A 25,099-nucleotide genomic window follows, 5' to 3' on the forward strand; every position below is an offset into this window, starting at 1 on the left:
ACTCTCACAGCAGCTATTTCAGTCCATTTCAGCACTGAGGGCTTCAAATACTGTGCAATTTAACCAGTAATTCAAAGCATCAGCTTCACCAAAGCCTAGATGATAACCACAGCCATTAAGAGCTTTAGAAGCAAATAGTCAACAAAAAACCATGATGACAGATTCCAATATAAAGAGTAATCTCTGCATCAGCTCCACCATGTGTGGTGCTGCAGACTACAAAACACCTGTCAACAGTAGAGCAACTGGATAAGACACTGTTAATTATCTGTCAACGAACATTTTTTGGTTTATTTACACTTTTGATTTGCATTACACGTTGATTTTTGGTATTGAAAATGCTCTGTAGCGTGGCCTTTATTGACATTTTGAAAGTTTGAAACAATATATTGTATAAAAGAAATAAAATAAAAATAAATTACTCCTTAAAATAACAGAAAAAGGCACAGGCGGTTTATTACCAGGTATTTCTATCATAATTTACAACACCAACCGAGACAATATACCACTATAGGCCATAAAAAAATAAAAATTCAATAGAAGTCACCTTTTCTAGCTTTTCAACATCAAAAGTTGTTGGATTAAAGATCAAGACCACATAATGCAATTCAAAATCATAAATAAAATGAAAAAGTACAAAATAAAACATTTTAGAATATTAGATATTCATATTCTATGAACATTACCAGGCAACCTTCTCTATTTGCAAATAATGAAAGAATTAATAAATGAATGGATGAATGAATGAATAAATAAGCAAATTGATAAATTATTTAAAAAATAAATAAAGAAAGAAAAACTAACTCAAGCCTTAAGTAGAAGCGAGAGCGTCATGGACTTTAAAAGGATAGTTCACCCAAAAATGAAAATTCTGCCCTTATTTACTCACCCTCAGCTTTTTTTTAGTCCTGTATAAATTAGTTTGATCTGCTTAACACAAGGGAAAATATCTGGAAGAATGTCAGTACCCAAACAGATCTCAGCACTCATTTACCGCTACAGATTTTTTTTCCAACTATGACAGTAAATGTGTGTCGAGATCTGTTTGCTTGCTGATTGTCTTCCAAATATTGTCCTTTATGTTAAAAAAATGCATACAGAATAAAAACCTGAGGGTGAGCAAATGGGGCAGAAGTAGGTCTTTGGCTCGTCTTTGTGTATTCGTGCTCAAAATCTGTTGTAGACACAGTGAATGTCGGATTAACGCTGTACAAGACTCCTTCAGAAGTCTGCGTTTGTGTCTGGTCTAATAAAGACTGTGTACACAGCGCTTCAGGTTTGCAGTATGTGAAAAGGCAGGATTCTTGATGCATGTGGGTGGGTTGCCTGAGGGGACGTGGCTCTAATTTACGAGAGCCAAACCCAGCGCAGTCAGAGAGCTCCTGGCGCTTCACTGCCAAACAAGTTAAGACACAAAACCCCAGTCATCCGGGGCCGTCAGAGAGGAAGGAGATGGTTGCAATGTCAGCATGTGCAGATTGTAGAACACTGGGGGGGGGGGGGGGCGTTTAAAGGCGTTTTGTTTTTATTATTTTTATAGACCTTTTTCTTGAATGCTGCATGAAGGGTGCCATAGCGACCAGCGTATTCCGTAAGAATGTTTAGAACTTCCGTTTACAGCATTTACAATAGGTAATTTGCAATCTGAAAATAGGTTTCAGTAGCGTTTTGAGTAAGGGTGTCACGATCCTCCAAATCCTCGATTCGATTACATTTTCGATTCTAAAGGCACGATTCGATTCATATTCGATTATGAATAACTAATTAATTAATGACAAATTAATTATTTGTAGCCTACCGTTTAAACTACCTGACCTGGATGGTCTTTGTTTAACCCATAAACAAATCATACAGTAAATGAATAAAGGCAACATACACACATAATTACCACCTGTCAATCACTTTTTCTGCGGAACTCGTGAATAGGCAGTGATCTGTGGCGTTATAATGGCGTCGGTAAAAAAGATGCACAACCAACAGGAACCAGCCAACAGTATCAGACAGTGTAAACAAGGCCTGAGTGTTTACTTTTCATGAGTGGATTTGCAACGGGGGCAGGCGGAGGATCGCTATGCCGGTGTTGTCTATCGGTCAAACCGTACGTAATAACGTACATAGCAGAGCTTGCAAAACTGTGTTTTTTTTGTCGACAACACGAACGTTGTCAACATAACTCACTGGAAATCCAAAATGCTTACAAACCGGAGACTTCATTGAAAGAGGAGAGGGTTTAAGTTCTGTCGACGGGTCTCCTGCTTCTGCAGTTTAACAAGCACTTCAACAAGCCTGTTATTTTCCCGCTTGGCAAGCCAAGCTGACGTGACATGGGGGCGTGGCAGCATCGACGATTCAATTTTTGGATTCGATAATCGAAATTGAGCATAAATTTCAATCGATATTGATTAAAAATCAAAATCGTGACACCCCTAGTTTTGAGTGGATTGCGGAGTGTTTTTGTGACACACAACTTTGAAAGGTGTGTTAAAGCCGTTATAATTTGTTAGATGTGGTTCAAGCGCGAGAGAAAAACGTTCTCCTAGCTCATGTTTCTCACACACACACACACACACACACACACACACACACACACACACACACACACACACACACACACACACACACACACACACACACACACACACACACACACACTCCACTGCATTATAGAGCAACCAGATTACTGCCATGAAACAGGTATCCAAGTCTACATGCAATTTAAAAAATTTACAATAAAAGTCCATTACTGACACTCTGCTGGCTGATTTGCATGTTGATGCTAAAGTCTGATTTATACTTCTGTGTCAAGTCATCGGTATGCCTTGTGCGTTGCTGTAACAACACTTTCGAAACGATGTGGCAGTGAGGCGTTTATGTGCCTGTGTGTCGAGTTTCTTCGCTGGTGGTTTTTTTTTTTTTTCTGAATGCTTCTTTAAATGTACAAGTGGTTCAAACTTGCTCATTTTGAGGCAGGAACCGGCGGAAGCGCAACAACTTTAATCATAGGGTAAACACAAAACAAAACTTTCCATCTAAAGTTCCTTCATGGGACTCAACACTTGTAAACACTCGCTCCAACGGACTTGCTCTCGGTCCCACCCACACTTGTTAGCGCTACCAAGCAGACCAATCACAGAGCTTGCGCTACACGTTGTTGCGACAAGTAGTTACATTTTTTGAGACGTGCTTGTCAGCAAAGCCGCAGAAGTATAAATCAGCCTTAATTAGGAGCCGTTTCATTGACTTGGTTTGTGTTGTGTAGTATTTACTAGGGTATGTGTTTTTCTGTCATTTCAAAACGCCACTTTATTTTCACTTTGTGACCCTTAATCAATGTGTTAGTGGGACAGTACAGGCTGTGTGTGTGTGTGTGTGTGTGTGTGTGTGTGTGTGTGTGTGTGTGTGTGTGTGTGTGTGTGTGTGTGTGTGTCCACCATTTTGGTGAATTACATTTGTTTGGGCTGGTTATGTTTAAAAGAAAAAGAGAATGCTGACTTTAGTGATAACAAGTCTCCATTCAAACGGCACAAGATTCCGTCTGACAACGAGGGGAAAATGCCTCACAGCAGTTGTTTTCCATCCCATTGGATCACATTTGTTTTTTTAAATGACTAGTACATGAGGTGGTGCTAATCGACATCAGTATTAGTTCAAAGATGTTAAAAGCAAATAAAATAGATTAATACTACAGTTTCAAAGCTGTCCAAATGTGACTGTTTATGCACATCAGCTGCCGACCGGAAGTTCTTAAAAGTTCAAGAAAACCGAGTACTTTTTTTTGAGACGTTAACAGATTTGTGTGTTGAGCATCAGTTAAGACAATGTTAGCACATGTTAGCTTTAATTGTGGAGAAAACTGGATAATTTTAAGCTTTTGTCAGCTAATTTCAGCTTACGGGTTTAAAAAGATTTTTGGGGCAGGATCAAAATCAGCGTCGTAGCACAAACTGCATGTGCAAAGATGACACGTTGTGTTCTCGTTGTTCATATCAGAGTTTTTCTTATTCTATGAGAAGAGCCTGCTTCTTAATTATTCATCACTACATGTGCTTTCCGAAAGCAAGAAACAGACCTGCCAGTGCCGAGCTGTGAGATCCTACCTTGATGACTAAATGAGACCACATCCACGGACCCACGGCACACAGTATTTAGCCGTTCATGAAAGGTCGGATATGTTTGTTTCCGTGTTCCATGTTGCATGTTTTTCAAATTAAACCAAACCAAAAACTATTTAATTAAAATTTTAATAAAATTTTACAAAAAACTTTTATTTTGACAAGCTGTTCTGGAGATGCTGAGTTTCCATGTGTGCATGATATGACAGGATTTTTTTTAATAAAACAAGTCATAAACAGCAAAATGCTGATGAAGTGACTGTCAACCAGCACTTTGACCAGTAAACCAACTTGCACAACAGGTTTGTAAAAGCAGCGCAGAATGTGTAGACCTCAAAACTAAATGGTCTCTTTCAGTTTGAAACTCAGAAAAAGCACTTCATGTCACAATTTGATAAGTTGTACAGAACTACTTCTTAATTATTCATTTAGAAATGTTTTACAATCATACATCCGATTTTTATTTCTTTTTTGAGAGGATCCCACAATCCGCTCCATGTTTTCTGCATTTTCAGACATCAAAGAATCATATTTAGTAACATAGGTGAAATCAAAAAGTAAAACGAAATTCACAATATGTATTGGCTATTATACAGTATATCAGAAATACTAAAAGATAATCTGAGACACGATTTATAAACGATTTCCAGTCCAAAATTAATCAAAAAGTCAAAAGATTACAATATAATGCTAACATGTATGCAATTAACAAACTTTAAGTCGCCTAAAAGAAGCTCCACACAATTCTGATTTTGACCAATCATATTTCTTTCACCTAGAACAGAACTGAAAAAAAAAACATCCACAATAGCTTCCCTAATTTGTTTAAAGATCCTGAAAGTCTTTATTTGAGACTTGTTTTACTAACACAGATGGCCCGAGGGCCCATGAGACAGTGCAGCTGGAGTAGGAGCTTGTCTGAGAACACAGGCGCATGGTTATGGTTTCCAACAATGTCACTGCCCACTGACTACCCTGCCATATCCAAGACTGGTTGCACACTGAAGCCAAGCAGAGTTGAGCATGGTTAGCACCTGGATGATAGATCACATGAGAAAACTCAGAAAGCAGGGGGTGCTCAACCTGGGGTCAGTGTGAGTTCTAATGCCCCAGTATAGTGAAGGGGACACTATAATGCCAGTGAGCACTGTCTTTAGGATGAGACGTAAATCAAAGTCATGACTCTCTGATAGTATTGCCTGAGGCAGCAAGTAAATATAAATATTGACACACTACTGACTCCTGATGTTAAGAGAAAATTGTACTAAAATTAAACAGAAAAGCAATACTGTACAATTACAAAGTATTTTTAACTTGGTATCTGAATTTGACAGTGTTGCCAAGAACGCTAACACCTCAAACATAAACAGCAATAAGATGACCGTGTTTTTTGACTGGCATTGCTTGTGTGTGAGCATGTATGTTTGCCAAAATGTTGCGCTGAATGCTAAAAAGATTACAGCCAAGAACCGGAAAATAACTGTCTATATCTGCATATATCCATCATCTATATATAGAGCTGGGTGATATGGCCAAAAACATATTCCTGATAAAACTTTCAAAAAGCACTGATATTGATAATTTTAATACATTTTTAATGTTAAGGAGTTTAAAAAAAGATGTTGACTCCTGAGAGAAAGCTGCAGATATATAATTAGGGTTTATACTGTGGAAATATAAATTTCTATCATCTAATTCCAAATGAACAATAATCTACGTATAACTGAAAAGTTATATTCTTTGGTTTTCAATTATATAATTTCATTAACATCCCAGCTAGGAGGGACATTTAACCTTTATCTCTCTGACTGCAGGCTAAGCCAGAGATGCAAATGCTTTAAACGACTCTGTCTTTGTCTTCGGGTGTTGCTTTTATGCTACAGAAACCCTATGTTGATTAACTTGTGTGGTCAGTAGCTGGGCCGTTTTTTAACACCTATGCCATGCTGACTCCAATACTGAATTTGCATGCTTTGTTTAGCTATATCCTCTCCTCCTAAGAACACAATATAGACATGAAATCTTTGTCTTAATTCAGACTTGTGTGAGACTTGAGAGACTTGTGAAAGAACTTGCAGACTGCGGACCTCTAGTAGGCTCTTGCAGACACATGGACATCTAAAAGACGCTGTATGACTGCAGATTAACCAACACGTCTCAATAAAGGAATTCTGCTTGTTTCGAGTCTCCTAGACTGGGTTCTCTCTTCTTTTCACTCATTTATTTTTTTTTTACAACAATCACTATCATTAGATTACTCATCATTAGATCATTAGAACATGACAAGCATTTGCCACAATATCCCCGATAGGCATTATGGTTGTCACGATACTGGAATTCGATAGCGATTGGTACTGGAATTTGAATAACCGCGCTCAATAGAAATGACTGTGAATGGCTATTAAGGTCATCAGTTCACCAAACTAACTGCTGTTAACTAAGTGTTTCAAAGTCATGTCATTAAGCTGGTTTGTCTATAAGCTGACATAAAAGCGATCCGCTGATGAATCGTGCCTTTAAAATGCTCCATCAGTGTTGTTGCTGAATTTTAGCGTGGTTTCATCATATTAACACTGGAACTACCAGAATTCTATAACTACTAGAATGGCCATAACAGCTTTTCTGATCATTGTCATAATTAACATCATATTACATCACATTTACATTCAAAAGTCTGAGACATTAGAATTAAACGTTGAACCTCTATCATATTACTTCATGGAGTAATTAGATTAAAATACAATATTTTTGATAAAACGGTCTATAAATGTTTGAGTTACCCGTTACTCCAGCAAACTGAAGAGCAAGGTTTTTTCACGGCACTGAGTATGTTGTTTTAAAGGACATGTTTAAAGTAAAGTTATGTTTCTGCTATCAGAAAGTTATGATTTTGTTAGCAGGAAGTTGCTAAGGAACAGAGGCACACATATTTAAAGGCAAAGAAATAAGCTGCAGATGCTGAAATGCATGTTGTCAACTATGGTAATTCTAGATAGAAATTTTAGAACTTCTTTTGTGTTTTGTCATTTTAGTAAAATAAAGTAGGAAATGAATTTACATATTTAGGAAAAATCAGGGTGTCATAGATATATAGTTTTTAATTTAAGGTTATTCAATTACAAAACCCAGTTCTAATATTAAACTAGTGTTGTGGTTTGTATCAGAAAGAAGCAATCCCTAAGCACAAGTTCTATTGAGATCAGTAAGAGACAGTCAATTAATTCCTTTTTTTGGGCTAAAGTGCAAAATTGAAGTGTTGTTTGCATCCAAATTTGTTTTTAAAAACACTCTTTTTTTAATAATATGTGATAATAACTGTACTGCTTTACCAACATTTTGCCAATTACCTCTAGAGCTGAGCGATAATGATTGAGTCCCAAAAACAGACATGTCCTTAAAGATCCCCGGATGAAAAAGTGACCAAGAAGCCTCTGTAGGGATCTGTTCTTTATTCATACTTCCTTGAAAACAACCATGACAGAGCACAGCGCTACATTCTGCCCGGCGCCAAACTAAGGCTAAGCATAAATTTGCATGCATTCCACAGCTAATCCGCAAACGACTAAGCAAACAATAATTGTAATGTCCTTTCAATCAGATTTCCAGCATAAAGAAGCGTGGCATGGTTTTAAAGCGAGAACTCGTAGCCCTTTGCTGAATGGTAGTCGTTTCTCCAGAGCCAGCGAGAGTGATGAAGACACAATTGGCTGTAGATGGGCTATGATGTGGCGGGGGGGTTTGGGCAACCGGTTGCTATAGCAGCTCAGTGGCAGCTCAGACGAGAGAGCCGACCGGTGCAAAGGACAGAGATGGGCAAGTGAACGGGGGTCTGCTCTAAACAGAAAGAGCGAGATGGCCGGCGGCCAGGCGACACTGGCAGTGTGGCTCAAACAATGACTCAGTGCTAATGGCTCACAGCGGCATGCTGTATGCTAAATACAGAGGCCGGCACTCATTCAGCCTCCTCACATAAGAGAAGGGTATTACTCTGGCCAAAGTGTCAGGAGAAGGACGGTAAATTGCACCATCACCAAATCAAACTTTACCTTCGGAGAGGTTCAAATCAAATTGAGAATACTTAATAGCCCCTTTCACACAATAGCTGTAAATTCTGACATCATTAACCAGAAATGAGCTCTAAACGGCTGCGCTTGTATTTGTAAACATTTGACTACATTACAAACTTTGTGGATGGATTAGTATTGTAAACAACTTCGATGAAATCATATAGAGAAACACTTTCGCACGTCAAGATGTACATAATGTGTGTGTGTGCTGGCGCTCACTCCTTCACGGGCACACGCGACAAGTCAAGCAACTGAAGGAAGCAGAGCTTGAAGGTAAACAAACAATGGCTTATCATTAGCATCTTATCGATAATTATTTACACAGTTGTCATTAGAAAGGAACAAATAAACATTGTCTGACTTACAACTAGCAGCTAAATGTGTGTGGAAAAAAAATTCAAAGGCTTTTATTTTCATAAACCGTGCGGACGTGAATGCCCCTGACTGTTCTGATTGGCTAAAGTTGACGTCTCACATCAGCACGTTCTAGACGTGCACGCGCTCTATGCGGCAATCTTCCGTCTACGAACAAATTTATCTGTATTTTCAAAAAGGTCCTGTTCACACATACGGACCTTTCCGGAAAATTGCTGGTAATTTTCCGGAAAGGTCCATATGTGTAAATGGGGCTAATAAGACATAGGGCTGAATAATGACATTTTTTGTTGTTTTTGAAATAGTTTGTTGTTTATTTTTGATCATGATTCACTTTGACTGTACATAAATTTGGCCAAATATGGGAATTTGTTATATATAAATAAACTCAATTAATACTGTAAAGTTACTCAGGGAATATTGCCATTTCATACATTACAAAAGTGTTACATAAGAATAATTAGTAACAAATAAAACCTAATGCGCATCGATCCAATGCAATTATTTTAAAATAAACATTAAAAGACAAGTTATAAACTTTAATGCTACAATTAAGCATCTACACCAATATATTTTAAATAACTTAAATCGTGCCAGTTATAAAAACTCGTTTGTGTTGCGGATTTACTCAAACATATTAAACACTAAAGATGGTTAAGATTAAAAGGAAAGTTCACCCAAAAATTTAAATTTACATATTATTTACTCACCCTTAAGTGGTTCTAAAGCAGTATGAGTTATTTTTTTTTAACATTAAATAAGATATTTTGAGAAAAAAAGCTGGAAACCAGCAACTATTGACTTCCACAGTGGGAAAAATAAATCCTTTATTGTTTTCTCAAATATATCTTCTTTTGTGTTCAACAGAAGATAAAGGTTTGGAACAAGTAAAGAGTGAGTAAATGCTGAAGGCATTTTCAGTTTTAGGTGAATTATAACCGAGTAAAAGCATAATATGTATGGTGCATTTATTAGCAAGATGCTTCTCTCAGGAGTTAATTGCTAGCTTTTGAGCTATGCTTACAGAATAACTTTTTTCCTAAGCATAAGATTACAAAAATGTCAAGTATCGTCATGTACGTTCATTTTACACTGGTATTTTATTTTCAACAGTAGTAGAGTGAAAAAAAACTGAGATAAGTTCAACTTTGCCAAGGCAGCTACAGCAATGGGTTTCTCTGCAATAAGAGCCAAAACAGCCTAGTTTGAATTTCTTCAATTCTAAATAACTTGGAAATGAGTTTAATTTTCAAGTATCATCACCAGGAACTCAGATATGAAGCAACCCAGCCAACAACAACAACAACATCAACCACTGAGTTCAACTAAATCAACAACTAGATGACAGTAGACCCCATAATTGCATTTTTATTCATTGTGTAAAGGGTCGTGAAACCCTCCTTTTTTCAGTAGTAGCCTATCTCAATTACTAGTTTGTTTGTCTCCTACTCATCTATTTTTAACTCTTTAACTACACCACCAAGAAAAAAAAAAGTTTGGATTGCATTTCTCAACTCCTAATGTTGCTACTTAACACACTCAATAGATTTTTTTCAACATCACATAATTTCTAAGACATCAGCCTCTACCAAATGGTTTGACAGTTGGTTTATGGTAAAAGCACCAGACTTAATACATATACTATAATAAATCAAAAAATATGAAGTGTAAGACTAATTTAATTTATTTATAAAAAATAAAAAATAAAAACTATAACTATATAAACTATAGAGGGGCAGTCAAAAGGTTAATGCAACTTAAACGAGTTTGGAAAGTTTATTAGTGCATAGTCTTACAGCTTGACTTAATTGTTCAGAAGCTGATCTTCTCATAGGATGAGAAACTCACAGTTTCCTAATGCCTAGTTCACACTAGAGGATTTTAAGTTCTCATATAAAACTCTTTACTGTCACAACAGATTTACATTTAAAGCTATTATTGAGATATTAAAATTAAGCTTTGAATGTCTGGCATCATATTTAATGACACCATTACCCTAAAAATATAATCTTTTTTTGGTAATACAGCCTATAAATATGTAGTTAAGATACTAAAACACTTAAAGGTCTTGGCTTTCATTTTCACTTTCAAACGGGAGCTATTTCACAGCACAGAATATACTGTTTTGAAAGATATCTGAAGTAAATTGATGTTTTTGCCATCAGAAAGTTTTGTTTATGTTAGCAGGAAGTTGCTAGGCAAGAAAATGCACACATATTTAAAGTCACAGTGAAAAGTATCAGACATGCATGCAGTCATTTTGACCAATATGGTAATTTAAGGCAGAAATGCTCAGTTCTTTACCGTTTTGTAATAAAAATAATAACAATGTCAGAAAGAAATACACTGATAGTTAGAAAACGGCAGGGTGTTATAAATGTTAGTTTTATTTCAAAGAGTTATACAATTACAAAAATTAAAAACTCTCTGTGTATCTATCCACTGGAACCTTGCAGATGAGTGATTAATCCACTGATAAATCAGCTGATTTGACGATGTTTTTAAATGCTTTCTCCAAAGCTTGAAACGCTGTCAGTGATGTCATCAGCACACAAGCAGCCAATAGTGTTCAGCTTTTTCTGACGACTCCTCCCTCAAAATTTCATTGGCTGTGGTTTGGTAGCTTGAATGAGCTGATGGGGAATGAGTTGTTGTCAGATCATGTAGTGTGTGACACCCCTCTTGTGGAGCATTCACAGAGTGTTGCGTAGTGTGAACACCACAGAGATTAAAAGACACAAAGTCAAGTCATGTAGTGTGAACGGCACAGCGATCTGCTGATGTTTAAAATCCTGTAGTGTGAACTAGGCTTAACTCGCAACCAAACGCTACCAAAACACATGAAAAAAGGTATATTTTTCATGTTGAGTTTGAGTTGTAACCATCTGTTACAGCGACACACGAAATTGCTATTTTAGAACGAGATTCCATTCCCATGACCCGCAAAAAAAAACAACAGCATAAACTACCATGACAAAATCTCCTCAGTTACTGATTATGTGCAACATTCGGTGTAAAACGCTACCAATGTGAGTTTGAATGCTATTTTCCGTGACATTTATTTTCATACTACAATAAGACAGTTCACCTTAGATCTTGAAAATAAATAGCTAGCAAAATCAGTTGGCTTAATGCAAACCAAATTGCTGGTTGTGTCGGATGTTGGCGTGGGACGATAACCGTTTAAGGTATACCATGGTTTGAAAAGTCAAGGTTTTAAAACAGTCAGATCTTTCCTAAGGTGTAAGTATTTATTTATTTGTTAGAAACAAAAAAAAACATTGTTTTTGAAACAAAGACAGCACAAGCCTGACATGTTTACTCTTCCAAAATATTTAAAATGTTTCTCAAAATAAAATATATTGTGTTGAAAACAGAAAAAAACATTTTAGTTTTTTTTTTTTTTTTATCCAGGCATTTAAAAGGAACATATCTTAAGCAGTAATCACAATACCGTAAAACCGTGATATTTTTATTCAAGGTTATCATACCGCCAGAATATAACAGCCCATGCCTAGTCGAATGAAGTTAGTTAATGATCAAAAAAAAAGGCACCTCGTCGTAGAACTCAACAAAACTGCTACATTAACAAAAATGACGGCACTTAAAATTTATTTCAAACCAGGAAGACGAAAATAGGGGACAAAAGCTCAAAATTAGTGAGTTATTCCCTACAATTAAAGTGAACAAGTGCTAATGTTGACTTCATTGATGAGTAACCCACTTAAAAATACTATACATAAAAAAAGTGTAAGGTTCTCTGACCCTTTAAAGTGGAGATGGAACACAGATGTAAAAGTTTCAGGATACAAACAATAAAAACAAAAACAAAATAGTTGTTTTTGTTTTTTATCAAAATGAAGACAAATGAAGAATGTAACCATTTTCAACAAGCCTAATAAAAAACATTGGTGAACGACAAGCAAATGTGGGATGATCAAGACTCAGGTGGCTGTGGATTGCAGAGATTATTAATTTATGTGCAAGTACAAGCTGTTTGCTTGTTATCTGGCATTAGGAGTTCAGAATTGTGCAGAGGTGAGAACTTGACTGGCAGATAATCTGTGGCACACATGGCGTTTGCAGCAGGGATGAGGAGGAAGTGGAGATAAGACACTGCACAGATGGAGCAATCCCTCAGGGAGCAAACAAGGTGCATGGTGGGTAAAATTTCCAGCTGTCAAAGATGATCAACGGTTCACCTGACAGGCCATTAATACAGTCATGTTAAGCACTAAAACGCAACCAAATAACCGTCAGCTGAAAAGACAGCTCCGCATTTATCAGAGAGGAATAAATCCTATTTGAATCAGACATTGTCCAATTAAAAAGAGCCGAGGAAACTTGTGTTGTGCAGCGGCCGCCATGTTTTCCACAGTGACCTCATTTCACTCCGTCCAGGCTGGTGATACAAGAAGAGGAAATCTCATTGTACATGTTTAACAGAGCAAGAGTGCGGCATGGGCACTTGCTCAAGGTTGCACGCGAGATTTCCTGCCCGCACTGAAAAAAACCACAGCGAGAGGCAGCTTTCCAAACTCTGCTGACTCACGTGCCGACTGCTCTTAGAAAGCCAAAATAGGAATGGATCAAACTGTCTACAGGCTGTAGCTCAGGCATAAATAAACCACCAGGGCTGGGGTGCGCTTTCATTTCACAGCAGATATCTGGGTTTCTATTAATCAGGTGACACAGGCTTGACCTATAACTAAAAAACAAACAAGCTTCACATTTATCATTACTTTTCACATGAAAAGAGCACTGAAGATTGGAAAACTAAATGCATCACAATTAGGGTTGGATGATGTTCCAACCACGTAATATTACATAAAAAGTCACCTTGTATCCTGATAATGGTACATATCACGTTATAGCAGAATTTCTGTAAATTTAGTTTCATGTATACTGACTACATGTAAAAGACTATTTATTTTTTTACATTTTTTGGTATGTACTTAGAAATTTACTCTGTCATGTGAATAAATTTCTTATTTATTTAGAACTTTAGAGCAAACGATTGATTAAAAATGTAGAAATATAAAATAAATATTCATAAAAAAATAAAATAAAATAAAATGTAAAAAAAATAAAGAAATCACTTAATAAAATGCTAAATATAAACACTGCAGCTTTCTCATGATGTTGTTATTTGAGTTTACGTTTGCAAGGCAAATATTTGATTAGAAATGTGGAAATATAAAACAAAAATATTAATAAAATAGGTGGGCAGCACAATCGCCTCACAGCAAGAAGGTCGCTGGTTCGAGCCTCGGCTGGGCCAGTTGGCATTTCTGTGTGGAGTTTGCATGTTCTCCTCGTGTTCGTGTGGGTTTTATCCATGCTTGTGTTGAAAAATTTTGGGGCAAAAAAATAAACAGGACTAAAAATTCTGATTTTAATTGTGTGTGTGTGTGTGTGTGTGTGTATTTTATATATAATATATATTATATATTCGTATTTATATATATTCATATCTATACCCATCTATCAATTTATTCATCCATCCATCCATTTATCATCCATCCATCTAGATCAATTTCTATCCATCTCTATCCATATCTATTCATCCATCCATATCTACACACACACATATATATATATATATATATATATATATATATATATATATATATATATATATATCTTCATCCATCTCTATCTATCGATCTATCCATATCTAACCATCCATCTATCTATCCATCCATATATCAATCCATCTATATAATTTATCTATCTATCCATCCATTCATCTAACTGTAAATCCATCTATCCATCCATCTATATATCTGTCTATCCAACCATCCATACATCCACCTATATATGCATCCATCCATCTCTATCTATCTATATATCCATTTCTATATACCCATAACTACACTCAAAAAAATGATTCTTGCCTGTAATTGAAATTAAGCAAACAATTTAAATAGAGTTTGTTTAAAAAAGTAAAAAATAACTATTATTGCTTCAAATTATGCTGTCTCAACATGAATTTAATGGACTCGAAACAAACCTGCTCAAATTACATAAACTATACTTAATTGGTTGCCGTAAAGAGCGAATGCAGAGGTTGCGCATGCGCGTAATTTAAAAACACTGAAGGCGCCAGGACGGGCATGCGCATCGGTTAGGAACACTGAAGGCGCCAGGACGGGCTTGCGCATCGGTTAGGAACACTGAAGGCGGGCTAGCCGGCGGGCTAAGCGCGAGGAAGACAACGGTAGCAGAGAAGTGACAGTGAAGATCTGATCGGGAGAGTATACAAGGTAAGATATTTTCTTCATTTGTGATTGATGTGTAAACTATTTTAAGACGTGATTCTTTTATGCGATCGATATTGATTCATCGTCACATGGCGAATTAACTGACATTGGATATTTTGGGCCGTCACTTGCATTTTTAAAATTAACCATCGTTTGAGTAAGTTATGTGTATCCTTTTTCAGTGAAGCAGATTGCTTGCATGATTTAAAAAACAAAACAAAAAAAAATCTGCATCATTTCGACGTAATTCACTTTGCAAGCACGTTGACTATTTTTACAGTCTATGGTTAGAACACGTTAAACTTTATAATTTCTAGTAAAATTATCCTTTCTAGTAAAATATATTAATCTGTTATCACCTATCTGCAATTTGGGTCACTTTAAGCTATATATGGTCTACTATATTCATCTTAGGAAGACTGCACTTGTAACGTAACTTAATAATAATAGATTAACGTTAATGTTAGCAATCTCCACGTAACTTTATATTTTGCATTTTTATGCTTTAAAAATATGACGAAGCGTTGTACAAACTCGACATTATTTGAAAGTTGCATGTACAAGATTGTTGGATTATGTCATACTAAAGTCGTGTACTGGAAGTGAAAAATGTAACGTTAACGTTAGCAGCTACTTGTAAATGCTTATTTAAAACATATTGTGTATGTAAAAGTTAGTTGATAGTGCAATTTTTTTTTTTATTTAAAAAAATGTAATTTCATTACAAAACTCTAATTATATGTCATTTTTACCATTTCAGAGATCTCATCGTTGTGACATTCCACATTGTCTCCAGTTTGGGACAATCACTCAATTACAGTAAGTGTTTTTGTTTATTTATTTATATATATATATATATATATATATATATATATATATATATATATATATATATATATATATATATATATATATATATATATATATATATATATATATATATATATATATATATATATATATCTTGTTTTATTTTGTAAAATTGTTACTTTTCTCACACTCACATGTTTTACTTTTAGATATGCGAGTCTTGAGAATGTGGCAATGTAAAGTGTGTGGCACAGAAGTATCCAGTAGGTATGAGTTATTGAAACATTCTAAGCTCAAACATGGACATTTTGGGGCAAGGTTCAGGCATCCTTGTGTATACAATACATGTCCTTGCACATTTAAATCATGGAATAACCTTTTAAGTCATATATACCGTGCACACGTTGATCAGTCATCTTCAAAACAAAATCAGTTAGCTACATTTTCATGTCAGCTGTGTACATGCATTGAGTCAAATGAAAGAGATTACTTTAGTCATCTAAATGAACATCTGCGTAAACATGAAACTGTGACTTGTGTATTTAAAGAGTGTACATTTAAAAGTAACATTTATAACACATTTCATACACACAAAAATAGGAAGCACAATCCACATTGTCTAACTGACTTTAAATTAACTGTTGTCACAGTCACTGCAGACTGTCAAGAGTCAGCCAGTTCTCCCATTGATTTACCCACATGTTCAACAGAATCTGTGTTAGAGTCATGCAATGATGCTAATACTGATGAAGATGTTTTTAAGGGAAGTGTTCTTAATATTGCCCTTGTTTTATTAAAGTTGGAAAACATTTTGCATGTCCCAGCCACCGCAGTTGATGAATTACTTCAGGAACTACATTATTCATTAACTTCAGCATCAAATCAAGTCACTTGTAGCATAATTTCTGACATTTTTAAAAATCACAACTTAGAAATTGATGAATTTGTCATTCAAGAGCTTTCTGAAGCAGCAGGCAGGTCAAATCCCTTGGTTAAAGCCATAGAAAAAGGTGGTCCCCTTGCCACTGCTTTCAAGCGGAAGCAATTCTACAAAGAACATGTAACAGTTGTAGAGCCTATTGAGTTTATCCTTAATCAAAAAAGTCGAAAAACCTATCAGTATATACCAATTTTGCCTTCTCTTCAGCTGTTGTTTAGTTGCAGTGATATTTTACAGTGTGTTATTGGGGACCACGAGAAGCAAAAAACTGATTCAGGGGCAGACAAAGAACAGCAGTATAGGTCAATCAGAGATGGACTTTATTGCAAGGAAAACACATTTTTTTGTGGAGAGGAATTAAAAATATCACTGTCATTGTACATTGATGATTTTGAACTCTGCAACCCCTTAGGCACTTCACGTAAAAAGCATAAACTTTGTGGGGTCTACTGGATTTTGAATAATTTGCCACCTGGATGCAGCTCCACACTTTCATCTATCTATCTGGCAGTTTTATGCAAGACTGGACATGTAAAGTCATATGGATATGGTACAATTTTGGAGCCCCTTTTACAGGAATTGATTACTTTAGAGAGTCAAGGTGTCTACCTTCCAGGGCTTGGACGGTTTGTGAAAGGTACAGTCCAGTCTGTCATTGCAGATAATTTAGGGGCCCACAGTTTAGCAGGCTTCATAGAAAGCTTCTCTGGTGAGTACTTTTGCAGGTTCTGCATAGGGAAGAGATTGGAGATTCAAGCTGAATCTGTTCTGACTGGCGACTTTGCCCTTAGAACAAAGGAAATTCATGATGCACATGTAGCATCTGCTAAAGAAAACTCTGTAGCATTTTGTGGAGTAAAAAGAGGTTGTGTGTTAACAGAGAATTTATCTCACTTTCATGTTACTAGAGGCTATCCACCAGATATTGCACACGACCTGTTTGAGGGTATTGTACCATTTGAACTTGCACTTTGCTTGAAAGAGTTTGTTTCCAAGAAGTACCTGTCTCTTGATACTCTAAACTCATTGATTTTGAACTTCCCTTATAAGTGGGGTGATAAAACCAATAAACCACACGTTATTCCATATACATATGCCTCCAAGAAGACAATTGGAGGTAACGCACATGAAAATTGGAATTTAATGAGATTGCTTCCATTCATCATTGGAGACTTGATACCAGAGACTGAGCCTGCTTGGATCATACTTCTTGATTTGAAAGAAATAGTTGAACTTGCTGTAGCCCCTATTCATAACGAAGAAACAGTAGCCTACTTAAACTGCAAAATTGTAGAGCACAGACACAGATTTGTTGAACTTTTTCCAGCACAACTGTTACCAAAACATCATTATGTGGAGCATTATCCACAAATGATTCAGTTTTTTGGACCTCTAGTAGGGCAGTGGACTATGAGGTTTGAGGCGAAACATAGCTTCTTTAAGAAAGTAGCTCGCCACACAAATTGTTTTAAAAACATAACGCTCACACTGGCTGCCAAACACCAGCAAATGATCGCTTATCAGATCCATTCTTGTAGCCTTAAGAAGTCCAGACTAGAAGTTACTAGTGTCTCCACACTTTCTGTGGATATTTTAAACAAGGAAGTGGTAGAAGGCTTAAGACAGAAATATCCAGGGATTAATGAAGTTCATCTGGCAAAAAATGTGACAAACAATGGGATAAATTATAGAACTGGTATGCTGATTTCGTTTGGGTCAGCAGGTGGGCTCCCAGAGTTTGCTGAAATTCTTCAAATCTTTATTGTCAAAAGCAGACTGAATTTTGTTGTGAAGGTACTGTGTGCATGGTATCAAGAACATTTTAGAGCTTTTCAGTTAACTGTCTCTCCTGATAGAGAGGTTGCCCTGGTTGATTTAGATCAGCTAACGGATGCTTATCCACTGTATGATTATATGGTAGGAGGAAGACGAATGGTGACCCTGAAGAGGCACATCCTCATTTAAGGTAATGTATTTATCAAGTGTTTTGTGTAAAATAAGTAATAAAATTGTATTACTGACTTTGTCATATTCTGCTTCATACCCTCTTATAGAAAAAAGAAAGATGTCGAGTCCAGTCAATCTAAGGATTGTTTTTGGTGGGGATGAAGATGCAAGAAAGCTTGCACTTAAGACAGGAATCCCAAAGTCTGTGGATGAACTTGTCCTTGAAATAATGACTGTTTTTGGTGTAAAGCAAAAGTTCAGGCTCCAGTACAAAGATAAGGACTTTGGAAATGAATACATGAATCTCACATCAACCACTCAAATTGAAGACAGGGATACCCTGAAAGTGATTTTTCTGTCAACTGATGACTTTAACTCCTGCATGCATGAGACTGCACCTGATGTACCGTCCTGTTCCAGCATTCTTGTTCCTTTGCACAAGACAACCTGTAGCTCTGACTCTCCTAACACAAGACATGCTAGCCCTTGTGAATTTGACTCAGTCTCAGAAGTCTACTTGTCTGAGGACTCATTTTCCAGCAGCACCGAGACTGTCTTGATTAAGTCTCCGGAGTCAAGAACCAGTTCTTGGCCTCAGGTTTTTGTAATTCCTCGTTTTTCTTGTTCTGCTGAAATTCAGCTTCAGAGAGCTGACACAGAGTTCAACAAAAGTGAAATGCTACTTATTCCACCACCAAAATTAAGATCTGACATTCTTGAAGGCATGGCTGAGGAGATCTTTAGGTATGCTGCATACCCCACTGATAGTCAGCTTGATCAGGCAGCTGAAGCCTTGATAAATGTCCACCCTTGCTTGAGGGAAAAGGGAACTCGCACTGGTCATGAAGGATGGAAACACTATCTAAAGATAAAGATGGCTAATTTCCGCTCAAAACTCAGCAAGATTGGACACCCAGAAATCACTGTAAATTCACTTAGGAACAAGCGTGAAGGTCGGGGTAAAGCAGCATCAAACATCAAAAAGCCAAAAAAGGCTGAGGTGAATTTCCTTCCCTGCCTTCCAAGAGGAGAAACAGCTGATAGTATGGAGAAGGAAAGAATTGCTCTCTTAACTGAAGTGAAAAAAAATAATAATGAGGCAGTCATAAAAGAAAAAATGCACTTGACCTTCTCCTATAGGCGACAAGAGTTGGTTGAGGACTTGCCAATGGTTTCTGATTTACAAAGTAGATGGCCTGCCCTGTTCACAGTCAATGAAGTAAGTGTTGGTGATATTTACACAATTATTTTCTAAATTTCAATTCATTTCTCCACAATACATCTACATTTCATCATCTACCTTTGCTTTATTTCTTTCAGATAAATGCAGAATTTATGAGGATAACGACTGTGCCTCTTCTGTCAAAGTTTTTCGCGCAGCTGGACAAATACACTGCTGATCTACAGAAGGTTTTCAGCGGCAAAGGAGGTGCTTCTGGACAGAAGATATCACGCATCATGACAGTTGCAGACAAGGTGTGGTAAATTGCATTACATTAAAAGATACATTAAAACTCTGAGTACATGAGTTTCACTCTCTATGTCGCGCATTTCATATGAGTTTGCAGCATATCTAATGCTCTGTAAACTCCTTGATGAGCATGTCAGTATGCTATTGTGGAAACAGAGTATAAACCAAAATCCTTGAACTGAAAACCCGCCTTAAAAAGTTTTAAGATGTAACATTAATTTTATTTTAAATATATTTATATAAATATGGGCCAAGTTATCAATTCTCATTAATGCATTTGAAAAGTGTTTTGTCAGCAACAAATGCAAAATATTCACAAGCTGAGATCATGAGCTGAGGTTCAATGAAGCTCTCATTAATGTGATAGTTTACCCCAAAATTAAAATGACTTCATCATTTACTCTCTCATGTTTTTTTTGTTTTTTTTTTAACTTTTAGGAGATTCTTTTAAACACAAAAGAAGATATTTTGAAGAATGCTGGTTATTGGTACACATTGACTTCCGTAGTTGGGAGAAAAAAAACATGTTAATCGTTGCCACCAACCAGCATTCTTCTAAATATTTTTTTTAGAATAGAAGAAAGAAACTCAAATAGGTGTGTGACAAGAAAAGGGTTTGCTTTAAGGCTTGTCCCAACCTACTGGAAGTTTTACTTCATATTTAACATTTAACAGTAATCACTATAGTTACTATATTAGTCAATGTTACCAATAATAATAAATAACAATCACAAATGAATACAAAATTAATGTTATTTTAACAATTATTGCACTACACAAAAATGCAGCAGATTAATATCTTCAATTTAATGTTTTATTTTCTATTTATAGTATAGTTCTATTTTTGACCAGGTTCCAGTGTCACACATTTCTTCCAACCCATACAGACAAATAAAACAGTTTTTGTAAATCACTTTCTTTAAAACACAAAACTGCAGATTCCTACACTTTGTCAACATTGCAACATATAAAACACTCAAAAATGTATAATTGCCACAAAAAATTTACATTACAAACAGAAACAAAACTTGTTCAGAAACTTCATCTATGTGCTGGATATATTTCCAGGTCTGGGGTGTTGTTTCCTCATCAGGAATGCATCACTGGTCTTGTGATCTTACCCCCATGTTGGTTTTATATTTTAATATTGTATAATTTTGTCTAATTTTCAGTGTGGTGACATACACATCAAGCGAGATTGTGTCATACAGAGTCTGTGTGTGTACTTCAATGAGGACATGACAACAGTTGTCAAAGAATTCGAGGTTTGTATACATATGTCTAAAGAACCTAACATACATTGACAGTCTAGATGTTGCCAGTATTTAACTGAAATTTAAAAGTATTAATGTTTTATTTATTTATTGTTATTAAATTATTTAATATTTATTTACTTGTTTATTTTAGGATAGCAACCCTAAAGAAGCAGAAGCAAGAATTTCTGAGACCACTCTGGGGCTTTTTGTGATTCGCAAGGAAGGTGCTGGTGCTGAGGAGGAGCCAAGTGATGTTGGAGTTGTGATAGAGGGTGTAACGCTGCTAGAGAACCTAAAGAGTATTTCCTTTGGATTAGTAATTCTCTTTGGACTGATCTACGCTCTCAATTTAAGCTATCCTCAAGGTCTCAAGTTCACATTTGAATTCTTTCAGAAGGTACTGATGAACTTAGATGGCAGCAAGCTGTCCCCAAAGGTACAAGCACTTAAAATTAAAATGTTTCAGTGAATAGGACATTCACTGTTTGCCTACATGCCTTCAACTGGAACAACATTGAAAACCTTTAGACAAGAATGCCCTAAAAGATATATTTCTACCGACTGATGACACTAACTCCAGTATGCCATGGACTGCACTTTCTTTTCTTTTTTTTAATCTCTGAAACTTTTAAAACAGGATATGTTACCCATTTTACTTTTGCGTCCAGGAAGCCAACGGATTACTTCTTTTCCAGATGTATTAAGACTGTCTTGGTTACATCTCCAGCCTCAGAATAGTAGTTTTTCATGTTTTTATGTTCTTCTGAAATGCTGGTTTAGAGGACTAAAATAGTTCAACAAAAGTGGAATGCTACTTATTCCACCACTTTAAGGTTTTAAAGGCACAGTTCACGTAAAAAAATGAAAATATACTCACTTTTTACACTCCCTCAATTGGTTCCAAACCTTTATGAATTTCTTTCTTCTATTGAACACAAAATATATTTTGACATTAACTTCAATTGTAGGAAAAACAAATACAGTGAAAGTCAAGGTTTCCAGCTTTCTTTAAAATATATTATTTTGTGTGCAACAGAAGAAAAAAAACAATAAAAGTTTGAAACAAGTGAAAGGTGAGTAAATGCTCATTTTCAGGTGAACTTTTCCTTTAAAGCCACGACTGAGGAGTTTGGGAATTCAGCATTCCCATCTGCTGCGAGTAGGACTTGTTTTGCTGTTCTAAATGCTGAAAATTGTAGACCTGTTATATGTATTAAAGTCATACAAACTTTAGATATGTAAAGTAAAATGATTGCTTTTTCTTTTTATTTATTTTATTTCATTGCATTTTGTGTTTAGGTGTTATTTCATTATTGTATTGTCATTTCATTGTTAAGGGTCATTGTTAATTGTTTTAACAAACATTTAGAAAAAGAAGGGATCACTTACTTTTGTGTTATAAAATAGTAGTTTTTCATGTTTTTATGTTCTTCTGAAATGCTGGTTTAGAGGACTAAAATAGTTTAACAAAAGTGGAATGCTACTTATTCCACCACTTTAAGGTTTTAAAGGCACAGTTCACGTAAAAAATGAAAATATACTCACTATTTACACTCCCTCAATTGGTTCCAAACCTTTATGAATTTCTTTCTTCTATTGAACACAAAATATATTTTGACATTAACTTCAATTGTAGGAAAAACAAATACAGTGAAAGTCAAGGTTTCGAGCTTTCTTCAAAATATATTATTTTGTGTGCAACAGAAGAAAAAAAACAATAAAAGTTTGAAACAAGTGAAAGGTGAGTAAATGCTCATTTTCAGGTGAACTTTTCCTTTAAAGCCACGACTGAGGAGTTTGGGAATTCAGCATTCCCATCTGCTGTGAGTAGGACTTGTTTTGCTGTTCTAAATGCTGAAAATTGTAAACCTGTTATATGTATTAAAAAGTGATGCAAACTTTAGATATGTAAAGTAAAATGATTGCTTTTTTAAAATTTATTTTATTTCATTGCATTTTGTGTTTAGGTGTTATTTCATTATTGTATTGTCATTTTATTGTTAGGGGTCATTGTTAATTGTTTTAACAAACATTTAGAAAAAGAAGGGATCATTTACTTTTGTGTTATAGATCAGGAGAGAACATTGTTAACCATACTATGAGGTAACATGACAATGTAACTTTGAAAATGTGAAATTAATGTTTGATGTTGAATTATGTTTCCTTGTTGATGCCTGTTACTTGTAGGCACACAAAACTAAAAAGTCACAACCAGAAAGCTATTGCAGTTATTTGTTAAGCACTGCATTACAGTATGTTTTTGTCAGATTGGATGTTATTGGACAATAAATGTTAAAAAATTTAATCTGTGTTGAGAATTTATTTAATAAACCTAAGAACATAAAAGGTGATTATATAAAACAAATAATAATAATGTATTCGAAATGAGTAAAGTCTATGTATTATACAAGAATAAAACCTATTTCAGCAGTTATCATAACATTTATTTAATTCATTCATGTTAACTGAACATAAATGGGTTAGGCTTAAACTAATGTTAACTTTTACGTTGGATTTATGTGATTAAATTGGATGGAAAATTGACATCCAATTGAATTACATAAAGTTTAACTTTTGGGGTTAAATATTTTTTTGAGTGTATATATCCATCCATACATCGCTATCTATCAATCCATATGGCCATCCATCTATATATCCATCCATATATATCCATCCAACCATCCATCCAACCATCCATCCATCCATCCATCCATCCATCATTCAATCCATGTCTCGCTAGCGCTAAATAAAACGTAAACACTAAAGACTGTTTTCACTATTGTTTATGTTTCTGTCTGCATCCTCAATGGTATATACTATATTACACTAAAATACATTTTGAAAAAGCATTACAATGTATTCTGAGACACCACAAAAATTACAGAGCATAATATGAAAGAACAGACTTTTTTATTGTCCATACAATAAAACAAAAATGGCTTTTAAATCATTGTTTATTATTTTAGTCCATTTCAGAATAATTTCTGATGACAACAAAAAGCAAACAAACACACAAAAAAGCCTGTGGCATGATTATGCAAATGCCTCATGCATGTAAAAACACAGATCTGCTCAAGAGAAGAATAAAATGATATTCATCCCTGGGGATTTCTGAATGTAAACGGCTAATTCCTCTCATTGCTGAACAAACATTATTAAAGCAATGAAAATAAAATTAGGGAGGCCATGCACCGCAATCATTGTACACGGCAGATCAAAGAAGGGTGTTAATTGTCCACTAAAACAAGACAATGCAACAGCCAGGAGGTTGTTTTGCTTGGTCTCCAATTCTGCTGTTCAGAGAGCACTTAAATAGAGCTGGCTAAATGGGCCAGATGAAAATATCCACTTGGCAAATATGCTTTTTAAGTAATAAAATGTGTTGCTGCGCCCTGGCCATTCACTTTATGCTTTGTTGTAGAGGCTTTAAAAATAATGAAATGTTTACATGTGAATGTGTTGCGTAGCAGCCGACTGTCCAGATGAGATTTTTTCCTGGGCAAATGAACACAGCCGAACTGGATAAAGAAACATTGCACAGTTTTAGCTAAGGATGCACTGATATGGTATTTTTTGAAAGATAACTCTTTAAATTTTTTTTTTGCCATTTCAGCGCACGATTTTGTAATAAAAATAAATAAATAAAAATCTGTGGAATTATTCAGAATGATTTTTAAAGTGTGAGAGATGAAAAAGATTTTTATCTAATTATGATTCTGAAAATAGCAAAATAGCATGGTCGCATGAAATCGCATGAAAAAAATATTAAAAAGCGCAACCTAACATACAAATTAAAATTAAACAATTAGAACCAGCTGCTTGGCAAACTAAGAATTTTTTGGCAGACAACTCTTTAGA

The 25,099-nt window shown here is 35.5% G+C and overlaps 2 protein-coding genes and 1 long non-coding RNA gene across 4 annotated transcripts in view; 1 reads left to right on the forward strand and 2 right to left on the reverse strand.

Moving 5' to 3' along the window:
- The window catches only part of tsc22d1 (TSC22 domain family, member 1), an 89,312-nt gene that overhangs the window by 50,323 nt on the left and 13,890 nt on the right, over positions 1–25,099 (reverse strand).
- On the reverse strand, positions 1,497–10,178 carry LOC147842318 (uncharacterized). Its single transcript, XR_015499316.1, has 3 exons — positions 6,357–10,178; positions 2,597–5,778; positions 1,497–2,549 (listed from the first exon to the last, which is right to left on the reverse strand). It is a non-coding gene; the product is annotated as an uncharacterized LOC147842318 (long non-coding RNA).
- On the forward strand, positions 14,730–23,546 carry LOC110437875 (uncharacterized). 2 transcript variants are annotated; one of them, XM_087248003.2, is made up of 8 exons: positions 14,730–14,820; positions 15,578–15,636; positions 15,837–15,894; positions 18,489–18,533; positions 18,622–19,733; positions 19,835–19,990; positions 21,158–21,250; positions 21,393–23,546. In XM_087248003.2, the coding sequence occupies exons 5-8, from the start codon at positions 18,633–18,635 to the stop codon at positions 21,708–21,710; spliced, it is 1,668 nt and encodes a 555-aa protein (XP_087104129.2). In that variant the 5' UTR covers positions 14,730–14,820; positions 15,578–15,636; positions 15,837–15,894; positions 18,489–18,533; positions 18,622–18,632; the 3' UTR covers positions 21,711–23,546. The 2 variants fall into 2 exon arrangements, with proteins under 2 accessions (XP_087104129.2, XP_087104128.2); XM_087248002.2 differs by lacking the exon at positions 15,837–15,894.

Source organism: Danio rerio, chromosome 9, assembly GCF_052040795.2.
Source record: "Danio rerio strain M-AB ecotype USA chromosome 9, GRCz13ab, whole genome shotgun sequence".
Taxonomy (NCBI): domain Eukaryota; kingdom Metazoa; phylum Chordata; class Actinopteri; order Cypriniformes; family Danionidae; genus Danio; species Danio rerio.

Bases quoted from the DNA above. Each gene is read 5' to 3' on its own strand.
- LOC110437875 (XM_087248003.2), top strand. From the start codon at position 18,633: ATGTCGAGTCCAGTCAATCTAAGGATTGTTTTTGGTGGGGATGAAGAT. The intron at 19,991-21,157 runs GTGTGGTAAATT...TCTAATTTTCAG, and splicing joins TCATGACAGTTGCAGACAAG to TGTGGTGACATACACATCAA. The intron at 21,251-21,392 runs GTTTGTATACAT...TGTTTATTTTAG, and splicing joins CAGTTGTCAAAGAATTCGAG to GATAGCAACCCTAAAGAAGC.